Below are 13,100 nucleotides of genomic sequence, written 5' to 3' on the forward strand. Positions count from 1 at the left end.
TGCGCCCATTATGGGTGGAGCCATGCCCAAAAAACACGTGTTTTTAGGGGGTAGCCGGTTTCAAGTTACATCTTCTCCGCGGGGGTTTGTCGAATCTGGCAGCGGTTTCAGTATTTGGTTAGCCCAATGGCACCTGCATAGCCTCAACGGAGCTCGATTTTTCATTTTCGTCCCAAGGACAAGGTCACGAGGTCATGAACTTAGAAAATGTCAAAAAATCAATAAATTGGGCATCGAGCTCTGAGGGTTTTCAACAGTTTCGAATGAAAGTTGGTATGCAAGTCGTGCTCTTCGACTTCTACAACTTTCATCATTTACGTTTTCCCGATTCCCACCAGTTTGCCCGTGGCGTCCCCTCGAAGGTCAAAAAATAAAAAAAAAGGCGACCCGTGTACATTGCTCGTGAACCATCGCCGTCTCCAGACTTGTATAGTGTTTCGGTTGTGGGGGTAAATGGATGAATTTAATGGGGAATTTAAGATTGAATCGAGTTATTTGGTCTGAGGATATGTAGGAGGTATCTCAATGTAATTAAGTAGGGAAAATGTGAACTTAAGTGTTACGTGTCACTACATGGAGGGTGGTGCAGTGTAAATTAGCTCGAGAATAAGAATATGTTGCCCTCGGATGTAATTGCCTTCCTGTGACTTTTCCCTATGTTTTAATATTTCAACATCAGCAATAAAGGTGGGGAAACACGCCCTTAAAACAACTACAAGCATGCTGAGCAGGCAGAAGCCCTGCCTCCAAGGCTGATGAGTGATGGCCATGATATCAGAGGCGAGCCAAGCGTGCCGAGCGGGTGGAGGCCCCACCTTCCCGGGCTTTCGTGCAAGCAAGCCACACCACGGAGGAGGAAACGGTGGTTCGGGGTGATGTCAGTCAGAGGAGAGTGGAGTTCAGGATGAACGCACGCACGAGGCAGAGTTGAGATGAGGGAAGGAACGCACGCGGACAAGAAAGAATGTAGTTAAGAGATTGCCTGTAAGTACAGGACTATACGGCTGGCTTTCCTTCAACGCACAAAGAGGACGGCACGATTCTTGTATTTGTGTTGAGGCAATTTGGCTTACATGGTGAAGCAAGACGATGGCCTTTGGCTCTTGGTTGGCTCATGAGGAACGGACCCCGAGCCTCGCCTATGTCAAATAGTGGGTCGGTGTGGACGATCGACGCACGGAGCAGCTGCACTGGGTCTCTGAGCCTCGGTGCTGAGTGTCGCTCACGGAGTGCCTGGCATACGTTTGTCCTGCTCTGAGAGAAGTGAATTGGTGCCATTTTGCGTGCGTCTGCACATGCTGGTGGAAGCGCCTCGATTCCAAGTTCCACAAAGACCAGCTCTGAGCTAAGCTAAGTCCAAGAATAAAGGAAGGATTTTTTTTATAGTTTGTTTCCCCTTTGTCTGTATTTAAGTTCGTGTGCAGAGGCACCTCGACATCGACTTATATTCACTCCACGTTATAATCATTACTTTTTGAATTATTGTCCTTAGTAATATTTCTTTATTTTCATTAAATGTGTTCATTTTAAGAAGCTGTATCCATGTGTTTGTCATGGAGTTTGAGTATAACTCCCCCCCCACCCCTCCCCCTGCATCCATTTCTGTGCTGTGCTCCTCCGTTCCTCCGCCATTGCGCCCTTTTCCCGCGCATGCATTAATCTCCGAGTCTCGGCAGTAGGTCTCCAAGGGAGAAGTTCGACCGTCCGGGGCTGGCGGTGTTGACTGCCCGTCACCACAATTTGAGTCGAGGGATTAACCTGGGCCACCAGCACCGCGACAATGGCATGATATCTCAAAAAGTTGTGGAGGGATTCGGCCGAAACTTGGTGAATGGGTTGGATAAGTGACAAAAACAAGCTGATTAAATTCTAGTTCCGGTCCGAATCCAGATCCGGTCTATCAGTGGGATAGAAGACGTTAACTAATCAGCCTGACGGAGGTATGCGCTCTACCGCGCGCCCTTCCAGTTTTGAAATGTTTAAAAAGTGCAACTGAAAGAGAATATTATAGTGCTAAATGTACTTGTTTAATAGTGTTATAAAGCAGTCTGTGTCAATGAGCATCATCCAATCTGATAGTTTGTGAACACTTCTGAGAATCTGGGCAAATGTCACAAGGTAATCTTGCCGCATATCCGAGCTGTTACTTCAATGGCATGGAGCTCTCAACTTGAACGTTCTCGAGCTGCGAGGTCATCCAGTGTGCTGACTTACCCAGAGGGCTGCTCCGTATTGCTGTTTACACTGGAGGCCATCTTGGGCAATTTTCAATTAGGACAAATTAATTTAAGGGATGGACGGTGCAATGATTGGTGACTTTGTGAGGACTCTCTTGGACTGTTTAAAACACCCCATCTCCCTACCGCCCCCCACCCCCATATATCTCAAGAAGATCAAAAGGATAGAATCTACACACACTGTCAAAGACATTCTACTCGAAGAAGCACAGTAAAGTTGAAGAGAAGCAAAGAAACTCTCCCGAGAAGACTTTCCTGGTCCTGAGAGCTACTGCTGTGAACTTGGTTGCAGTGATTGTTATGAATTGCTCAATGAGCCGAATCTTAATCTGCCAGTGAGTCTGAAATTTCGCTTATGCTTTCTCTCTCCATCCAATTTGCATTACGCTGCTGCTACTTGATTTGAACAATTGTCCCCCTTTTTCTGAGTCTTGCACGTGGGATTCTCAGAGAGGTTTTCATGATAAAGAGCAGTGTGATCTACTTTCTTGTGCAAGTAGCAGCTAACAGTGAAATATTTTGTTGAGTCGGATGATAAAAAAAGAAGTTAGGGTTAAGGAAACATTTCACAACAGGAAGTAACAGTTTCCAACGGTGCAAAGTCTTAATAGAATAAAACACTCAATACGTAAGGGGCTTACAATTTGGATGAGATGAGTTTTCGGCACCAATTACATGCAACAGTTGTGAGGACATGATGGTGCTTAAAGGGCAGGTCGAACCAATAACACTCTCCATCAGAAGTTGCTTGATAATAACATCTTGTGCAAATGCTACTCCGACATTAGCGCACAACAGTAAGACTCATCAGAATTTTTCATACTTAAAATTCTTGAAATTCAACATCGGAATAATCAGTCATCTCAAACTCTTTCCTCCAGGATCTCAAGTCTGCCAACTGCGACCATGACATTCCTCCCAGTTGAACCTCTGAGCTTTACTACATTTACTCAGACCCAATCCTCACCTTTCACCTACGAGACCCGCAATTCCCTCTCTTGTGCTGCGATGCATCCGTCCGTATATGTTCTTGTCCGATTGAAATATTGACCTTTGCCCCCCCCCCCTCCGTTATCTGGGTCTTCGATGATCCTCGACACCTGGATAAAATAATGTTTCCCCAAATCTTTTCGGATTATCCTTTCACCCAAAGGGCTGTGTTTCCTTGACCTTGAACACTGAATTAAAGTACAGTGCCTTGCGTGAGCTATCGTGACAGAGATGACAGGAAGCTCCATTGAAAATAAATGAGCCATGGTGAAGGACTTTAATGGGCTCCCATCACATTTAAGAATGCTTTCCACGGCAGGAAATAATAATGTGCAGTGCCATTTGATTTCTCAAATCTGTGGATTATAAAAATGCAATCAGAAGTGCATTGCAACCTGTAATTTTACAAAACAAACCCATCCTTACGACGGGATGATACATGGTTCTAAAATAAAAAAAATTTAATAAAATAAATTGCTATTGTGTTTATATCATAATCGCTCAAAATAATTGTTTTAAACTCTATTTCATTCAGAGGTTTTGAGATATTGGACGACGGAACAGCTTTATTAATATCATCATACACTCGTCACTCTCTAGTGTTTATAAGAAAGAGTCTTCACAAGGATAATCCATTGGATTATGAAATGCCAAGTGCGATGTAAAAAATTTTTTAACTCACCATATCAAAATTGCGGGATGGCAAAATAGTCCAGCAGCGTAGTCTGATATTTCAGATCAATTGTTCAAATTTGCATAAAAGAACCAAAATTGGTACACATGTCGAATAATGTATTCCGAACAATTCTAGATATGGAGCCACTCGAGATTGTGCCTTGGTCAGCCAAAGCCGTGCAAGATGGATGAAGTATTGCACCCAAGCAAAGGGATCGTACGATTCTTATTGGTCTTATCATCGATGGAAGTTTGATCCATATCATTGGAAGAATTGTTTTGTGGGAAATGATAATTGCACGAAATATTTCCAAGCAGCTCATATTAATTCGCTTCCAATAAAGTCTGTTTAATCTGTACATTTAAAATAATGGCACTCGATTTGAATTTTGGTCACCTTGAAGTTCAAAAAAAAAAAAAAAATCAGAATGCCATTATAATTTAATATTTATATCATAGTGAGATGATGCAGTAGGTATAGCAGAGAGCGGGGCGGTGGCCCGAAGGGAAGTTGAAAACACGCTTGAGAGACTGCAAAAGGAAGGCCGAAGACCCTCCAAGTCTGCCGAGTAATTAATGACAATTAAAAAGTTGGTTTTGTTTGAAAACTTTCCTTAAAATTGACGGTTTTCTGTGATCATGATCAGATAAGATATAAAAACAATGAATCTCCACCACTGACTCAGTAATAATCGCCAGAAAGCCATCTGGAGCAAAAAAAAAAAACAAAAAACACCATGGCAGCATTTGAAACTTCATGTCAAGTTTTGTATCGTAAAGTGCAGCGTACACCGTTTGGTCAGGTTTCGTAAGGAAATATTACAGGCAAGACACATGACGATCATTCACAATAAAAGATCCTTGCTGGTTTGCTGAGTGATACAAAATCATGAAGACTGTAGAGTGATTCATTGATTCGTTGAAGCAGGTGACGTCAACAGGAAATTTAACATTGGTACGTCATTTAAATAGTCGATACGTGCGGCATTGACGGGCGTGACATCACACATAAGCACATTAAATATAGATAGCTCACCGTCCAACCACGGGCATATGCTGCAATGAGGACAGCCGCCTGACGCTGCCGAATGTACCTCTTCTTTTGCTATGGGAGATAGAAGGTGGGGGTGGGGGGGGGCAAAAAGGGTGCAGCATTATCAGTATTAATATGCAGCAAACCAGGTGCTCCACTTGTGAGGGGCATCATTGCACACACACTCTTACGTGCTGCCTTGTGGCTGCTAGTTGCATCATTGGCTATGGATGCACACAGCTATGCCGCTGATGCAGTGCCCCTCTTACCAGTACACTGGTGCTCATTTCACCAACCTCAGAAGGATGACAGGCTGAGTCAACCCCACCTTGTGTTAATTCAGCAGCAAATAGGGCTCGGACTCAGGACCCGAGGATCCTAAGCCAGCCACCCTCGCCACAAAGCCAATGCCACGCTTAGGGACAATATTTATATTCAGTGATGACATTGGTAACATTTACATAAGGTTTACAAAATATATGTACCAAATCCTTCAATTACCAACAGTTACTAACTTATTACACAGACGGGGTGGGGTGAAGTGCCTCATTTTGGCAATGTACCAAAATGGTGTTTATTTTTTTAATCAAGTCTGACCTCATCAAAACTAAACATTCCACCGCGATACGGGGAGCACACTACCAACTCAGATATCCTGCTGCCAGCGTTTGGAATATTGTGATTGTCAGATGTAATGGGCTATGACGTTTAAATGTACAAAGTTGAGGCTCATGTAAGAGCAACTTTATTAGGTACTCTATTTATATTTGTCAGTGATTCAAATTGGGGAAGAGACACACACATATGCCAGCTGTTTGTTCTCGAGGAAGGATACCCTCTCTAACATATTCTTGACTGTTTAAATGTGCTGCCGAGAGGGAAATACAAGAAAATTGAGACAGAAAGAAGGCAATTCTGTTCACTTGGCCTTTTATGTCTCCACATCAACAGTAACTGTGTGTTTGTGTGTGTGTGTGTGTGTGTGTGTGTGTGTGTGTGTGTGTGTGTGTGTGTGTGTGTGTGTGTGTGTGTGTGTGTGTGTGTGTGTGTGTGTGTGTGTGTGTGTGTGTGTGTGCGTGCGTGCATGGTATGTAAGCATGGTGTTGGATTAGTGGTTCGGGTGGTGGCTTGGGATCCTAGAGTCCTGAGTTCAAGCCCCATTGGCCACTGAATTAAAATACACCAGGAGGTTGACTCAGCCTGTCATCCTTCCGAGGTCAGCAAAATGAGCACCAGTGTACTGGTATGGGGGACACTGCATCAGCGGCATAGCCACGTCCCAACCAATGATGCAACCAGCAGCCACAGGCTGCACTCGATAGAGAGAGTGCGTGTGTGTGTGTGTGCGTGTTTTAATTTTTTTTTTTTTTACTTTTTAGGGCACAGTGCACAGATTGGAAGACGAGACAAAAGATGAAAAAAATTAAATTTGAGAGAAAATGGAGGGTGCAGATGAGTAGGGACAAAGCTGGGGTGGGGGAAGGTTGCGCGCATGCACACACCAAGAGTGAAGTGACAATTTCCAGAAAAGTTACCCCCATGATGTCATTACACTTATTTACAAGTGAAGAACTTTGCAACTCAATGGCTCGAAAAACCAATTTTATTAATAAGCTATACTTTTTTTCCCCAGAAGTAAAGAATAAATAATATCTTTAATCATTTTGCATCCATTCATTTGAGGAAGCCGACAAAGTGAACTCCACAAAGTTCTCATCAGAAATCTGGTCGGACACCAGATCCGCCAAGCACCTCATGAAGGCAGCGAGAACACGGTGGCCTACTCTTGCATAAGACTCGGGTTTTTAATCCTCATGAGTCAATGCCAGCAGATGGGTTACCCAGGTTAAAGTCCCATCTGACGAACAGCACATCAATTAATCCAGCACCATGCCTGCGAGAAACCAAGGCGACTGTTCTTAGTCGAATCGGCAATGGAATCCCAACTAGACAGCTCAAATCCAAGTAAACTACCTCTGAGCTATCCCTGAGTCCGTGGAAGGTGGCACATCAGGAGGCACGCTTATGTGTTTGCGAGCTACAGTTTGGTTTTGAAAATCTATTCCGGTATTCCATTGCCAATGCACGTAAAATCACTGCTATTGAAACAGATGGCCAATCATAATAAAATGAAAGTTTGTAAACAAGCGTCGGTATCTCGGCACAGTTTGGCAAAGGCTCACTTTATCTGATGTATCGAGTTCTTGGGAAAAGAAAGCAAATGAAAAAAATAAAAAAACTGCATTCCTACTCGGCTCAACTTTGTCATTCATAAAAAATTTTTTATCAGGAATTGGAATCTTAAATAGCATAGGAAAGACAAAGTGGCATCAGGAAAGAAAAGCTAGTGTTAGAAAATGTTCCGGTTATATCACGGTGTAAAATATGTATTTATTTGCATTTGCTGTCGCTTTTCTCTCTTCTTCGAATGGTTTGGCTCCTGGCGATGCCATAAATGTAATAATCGGCTTCATTGATTCTCGATTCCTTAACAGAAAATGGAGGTTTTGGGGGGGGGGCGAGGGGAGAAGAGAAGGGCTATGTGTGACCATTTCACAAAAAGTAGAGAAGCCAATTTGTCGACTCACTCAAGCGATGGGGTGGAGGGAACAAATATTTAAACCTCTGTTTATAGTTTATACTATTGCTCTAATTTTTATTTTTCTAATTTGAAGTCGATGCAACAAGCACATAGTTATATAAAATAATATGGACTTTGAACATGCACCACAGTTCTGCACAACTGAGGATCACAGGCAGATGAGTTTCTTGCATCGCGTACACAAAAACACATGAATTATTGACTTGCACCTGTCTCCCCTGCCCCAACTCAAATCTCTCAACCGACTTTTCATTTTCTCTCCTCGTCCTCTCCACTTTACCCTTCCAAACCCACCCATACCGTTGCTTCGTTTTCTAATTCTCTCAAAAAGTTTGTCTGCTTGGAATTTCTCTCTGAGAACACAATGCTTTGTCCATTGCCTACTCTACGATCCTAATCGTAACTCATGTACATGGACATGCCATGATGTCCTACATGTGGTATATGCGCAAACTCCTCCACAAGCATTAGATCACTGTTTAAAGAAATGCATGTGATCCTTCAACTTATCTTCATGTCAAAGATGACAGGAAGACAAATGGAAGGATCACAGCAGAATAGAGATGATAAACCAACTGACTAGTAATAGAGGAAGCATATTTAGCAGTTTTTAGGAGTGGGATAAGTGTTGGAGAAACTCACTGCAAATCCTCTGTACTGACAAGAGATAATGATCTGGCTTTTCCGCATATCCTGGTAACGACGGCGGCAACACCAACCACGGAAGATCTTCTGGATTATGGTTGCGAGATCTTCCATCCTGTTCTTCCTCAAGTCTTCTAAATGGAAGAGCTGTAAACAATGGCATTACACTCGTACACCGTTGTACTATACTCAAATTTTACTAATCATGATAAGACCATGTGCAATGGCTTTGTGAAATCTCTCTCCAATGTCCAACTGTGGGTTAGGCTGCACTCAAGCCAAGCAAGAGGATCAAAAACAAAAATAAAGTGTGTGTGTGTGTGTGTGTGTGTGTGTGTGTGTGTGTGTGTGTGTGTGTGTGTGTGTGTGTGTGTGTGTGTGTGTGTTTCAAACACGCAACGACGTACTCTTTTTCAAAGACATCACATGAGCTCAAGCAGCCACAATTTTGCACTGATCGACAGGATAAACTGGCTTAAAATCCTTTTCAAATTATTAACTCATGATGTTCCATGTCAAAACGAAGAGGCTTCAGGGCAAGGAATTCGTAGTTGGATCATATTCTACCAGAAATGAAGATTCGAGTGTTGATTAAGATAGTCCGTTTCCCCAAAACCTCAACACTATGAGGAAGATCAATGTACTGTGATTTGAGGAGCAACACCGCTTTCCCCTTCCCCCATTTCACCAAAATGTCCTGTTGGAATCCCACCAGATGTCCTATAGGATGTAAATAATTATTATTTTTAAATTATCGGTGAGGATCATGTCCTAAAGGATATGATTTCAAGATCCTTTAGGAATAGTTCTTAAAGAATGTCACAATCGTAAGCAAATGGCAAGTCGAGACATTAACAGTTTAGGGATTTGTGATATTTCACAGTGAAGCTACAGTTATCCTGATAAATCTCTTGAAAACTTTCAAACTATTAAAATTTCTCATTTAGGATACATCGACAATGCTATCTACATGCCACTGGAATGTGGCTAACGAGGTTATTAAAACATCACGCTGAGACACATTAACCCTGAGCAAGTCAGCCGTCCTGAATCTGTGCGAAAGCGACCTGAAAATGAGTTGCAATTCACATATTAAATGTGAAACTACATATTAGCGAAGAAAAGCATTGGCATGCTTGAGCTGAGCGGTTGCAACCTCTCCTTATGGACCCTGAAACGGACTTCAAAACAAAAATCCAATACGACTGGACTGGGCATCAGCAAATTGCCCAACAATTCCAAGCACGAAGACAAAGCGTGCAACAGCGGCGTACCGTGCGTGGGTTTCGAATGAAGATCTTGGTGCGCCCGAAAGCATACTCCTCTGGAGAGATCGACAGTGTGGTCATCAAAGTCTCTACACCCTCCCTGTGACAGCAATGACAGACAGACCTTTAGAGTTAGCCCCCTCCCTCCCACCCTTCCCTGACGATGGCCGTGCAACGTTCCCATAAGGCCTAATGGGCTTTTTTTTGGTTTGATGGATCATGTGCATTTTTATAATCACCGACACCGTACATTATACATCCTTAAGAGCTCGCTGTGCCTCTGAGAGATCATACAACTCAATATGCATATTCAAACCCGAATTCATACTTAACCCAATCATGTTCCACTCTGATAACTAGGAAATATGCAATGAGCTCATTTAATTCCCCCACAGGACTTTCTTCAGGAGGTGATGGGATGTCCGGATATCCGAAAGATATTTCCTCGTCGTGTTCACGACACGTGTGCACGCATATGCAGTTAGAGCAAAAAAAAAAAAAAACCAGAAACAAATCCAAGTAGATTGAGGACTGTTGTAAACAATGGACTGAATGTATACCTTGCATCTCCCCTCCAATGAGGCCAAGTTTTGCGACTCAGAATCTTGTACCGCTGCAGGCAATAGCCGTAGGGCTGCCGAAAAGCGTAGCCAGCACGCCGCACAAGAACGTTTTCCAGCAGACCAAGATAGCGCACCTGATGACCAACCAAGTCTTCGGTGAAGACACAAGGTACCTTGTAGTCATTGGGCTTGATGCACCTGCAGATTAAGGCCCAGTTAGGTACCGCGGAGTACTTACTGTACAAATTTAACATTTTCTTGAAAACCAGAAAGACTGAAGGGGAGCTGAAATTTCGCCAGAGACAGTGACGAATGTACAAGCAACCGAGACATACAGCTGGGAATTGAAAGATTCGGAGGGGTGGGAAGAGGAGGGAGACAGAGGGAAAACAACCCAGAAAAATAAATAAATAAATAATTCCACACTTGTGCACATGCAAATGAAATCAATGAAATCGTTTAAAAATATCTTTTTTAAGACATTTTTTTAAAATTGACTTTTTCCATCAAGCTAACCCGATTAAATGCAAACTTCAATGAACTTAAAAAAAAAACAAAGACCAATTCTGAGGCAAAAGCAAATGTCCACGACATTTGTAGAAACCTGACATTTATGGAAACATTGATGGAACCTTACGACAATGAAAAATAATAACAGCAGCAAATTGCTTCTCCTTTACCCCTCTCAAGGGTCGAGGTCAAGAATGTTGCTGTAACAGAGAATTAACCCCGGACAGCCCTCCACCAGAAAAGGAATTCTGGACACGGACTGGCATGCTATTAAGGCCAGCAGGATATCCTAAGGTATGTAAAACACCTCCAGGCCACCGAGTCTGCGTTTAACTCCTGACTCGGCTATAAAAATTCATTTTGGGTGTTTCGCAGGCAGTGCGAGGCATCCGTGTGTGCACCGTTCACAGCAACAACATTACGGTGGAGAACGCATCTGCCAGTAGGGGCAAACAAGTTGGTGGACGTTTTTAAAGATTCCACCATGTTTTTAGCAGGTCATGTTTTCACCCTGGCCAAATTACAAATTCCTGCCATGTTCAGTCAAACATCAGATCCATTCAGCCAGGTCGTTAAACATTTGGCGCAAAAACTTTCCCCGGCTCGTCCCACAAGAAGAATCTGACCAGTGATAGCCAAGGATTCTCCCAAGAGATGTGGTACCAAAGGATTAAAATCTCTGTCTCAGATCCCTGGTCAGAGTCCAAGTCTCACATCTGTAGAGCAAGACTGGAAGCAATTTGAATCTGAAGACTCGGACTTTTGTCTTCCTTCGCAGGTACCAGCAGCGCCACACCCCATGATCTAGTGAATCCATGACTCGCCAGACCTGACCCAGATGTCCACTTACCTCTGGCTCACAGCCAGCAGAGACATGAATATCACTGCCAGGGAAAGTGAATATCGCCTTGACCTCAACATCCTCACCACAAACAGGTACAGACAAGGCAGCAGCATCCAAGATGTCACTGAAAGCCTGGATCTCAGTTTTGACCCAGGAAACCCGTAATTCCAGTGGTTCCGACTGCTCATTCAGCACATTGAGGGTCCCCAAAAAGATATCTAGAGTCTCTGCAAAGATGACTGCATCATCTGTGACATCAAGGTCAGAGATCTTGACATTCCCAAATGATGCACCGCAGCTTGATCTCTCCAACATCCTCCCCAGAATCCAGTCCATACAAGTGCTGAAAAGTGTGGAGGCTAGTAGACATCCCTGACAAACTCCAGTAACAACTGGAAATAAGTCGGAGATGGTGTCACCACATGACAACCCACTCCATGGGAGTACCTCCTGTGCTGCTACCCTCCGCAGGGAAGCTCAACGGATGACGGGATTGGGGCAAAGCCTTCGGAACCCCTGTTCCTTGATTATGGGAGAAAAACCATGGGGTAAACCTCGAGGGTCAGATTGCTGTGGTGTGTGGCAGATGTTGGAGAAAGATAGTTCAGACATCAGGTTGATCAGTTTTGGTGGCACCCCACAAAGACCAATAATCCTCAAGAGGACATCCCGATTCACTGAATCGAACGCTTTGCAGAGATCAACAAAGGGTGAAAACAGCCCCTGCCAAAACTCTCATGTGTGTTTGGTGAAGACCCAGAGAGCAAGGATACGGTCATACGTTGACATCTTTTGTGTAAAGTCTGACTGCTCTGGACACTGGTGCTCAAGCAGATGGTGGCAAATCCAATCAATAATTATCTGAGCAAAGACCTTGCCCGGCACTGAGAGCAGCATCACCGCTTGGTAGTTGTTGCATTCCTGGTGATCACCCTTCCCTTTCCAGAGAGGGACACCAAGACCCCCCTTCCAGTCAGTTGTGATGATGCCTGTGTTCCAGGCAGAGCACAGAACTGCATGCAATGACATGAGTACAACATTTCCACCAGCCTTGAGAAGTTCAGCATGAATGCCACAGAACCCAGGAGCTTTACCCCATTTCAACTGGTTCACTGCAGCTTGTTTCTGCAAACAAAGGTGGATCACAGTTGATTGGAGGGTCAGCAATCGGGATAGTAACACCCCTGACATCCAACTCAACTGCTGGTGGGTCAGCCTGGTACAGCCGCTCAAAGTAATCGGCACAGCGGACCTTCACTTCGGACTCCTCGATCAAGAGTCCACCACCCTCCGCTATAACTGCAGTACACCGAGGGACGGGCTTTGAGGAATACAATGCGCAAATTCCCCTGTAAGCAGAATGGGAATCACTTGACCACAGGTGATGCTCTACCCCCTCACAGATTCCTCGCACATAGGCCTCCTTGTCCACCCTCAGTGCACGTACAGTTTTACGCCTCAACTCCCTAAACAGCTCAATTCTGCCATTCAGCCTGGCCCTGCGACTCTGGTCAATGGTATCCAGTGTCCCTTGAGAGACAAAATTCTTCTTCACCCTTCGATGAGTGTCAAGACATCCACCGGCAACATCAAAGATGGTGGTCTTGAAGGCACTCCAAAACTCTTTAGGATTCCCAAAAGCACCCAGACCCCCCAAATCCCCACTCAGCCTATTCAGAAACTTTTCAGCTACACTCACATCATTTTGCTTGACAACATGCAGCCTCGGCTGG

At 44.0% G+C, this 13,100-nt stretch overlaps 1 protein-coding gene across 2 annotated transcripts in view; it reads right to left on the reverse strand.

Annotated features, from left to right (window-relative positions):
• The window catches only part of LOC147029704 (unconventional myosin-Ib-like), a 166,318-nt gene that overhangs the window by 64,107 nt on the left and 89,111 nt on the right, over nucleotides 1–13,100 (reverse strand). For both annotated transcript variants that reach the window (XM_085872950.1, XM_085872951.1), the window contains exons 18-21: nucleotides 10,011–10,211; nucleotides 9,457–9,550; nucleotides 8,180–8,329; nucleotides 4,939–5,007 (exon numbers count right to left, since the gene is read on the reverse strand). In XM_085872950.1, the coding sequence (XP_085729076.1) occupies nucleotides 4,939–5,007; nucleotides 8,180–8,329; nucleotides 9,457–9,550; nucleotides 10,011–10,211 (514 nt within the window). The remainder of the gene's footprint in view (nucleotides 1–4,938; nucleotides 5,008–8,179; nucleotides 8,330–9,456; nucleotides 9,551–10,010; nucleotides 10,212–13,100) is intronic.

Source organism: Eptatretus burgeri, chromosome 3 (assembly GCF_056783735.1).
Source record: "Eptatretus burgeri isolate ZD-2024b chromosome 3, Ebu_testis_v1, whole genome shotgun sequence".
NCBI classification, from domain to species: domain Eukaryota; kingdom Metazoa; phylum Chordata; class Myxini; order Myxiniformes; family Myxinidae; genus Eptatretus; species Eptatretus burgeri.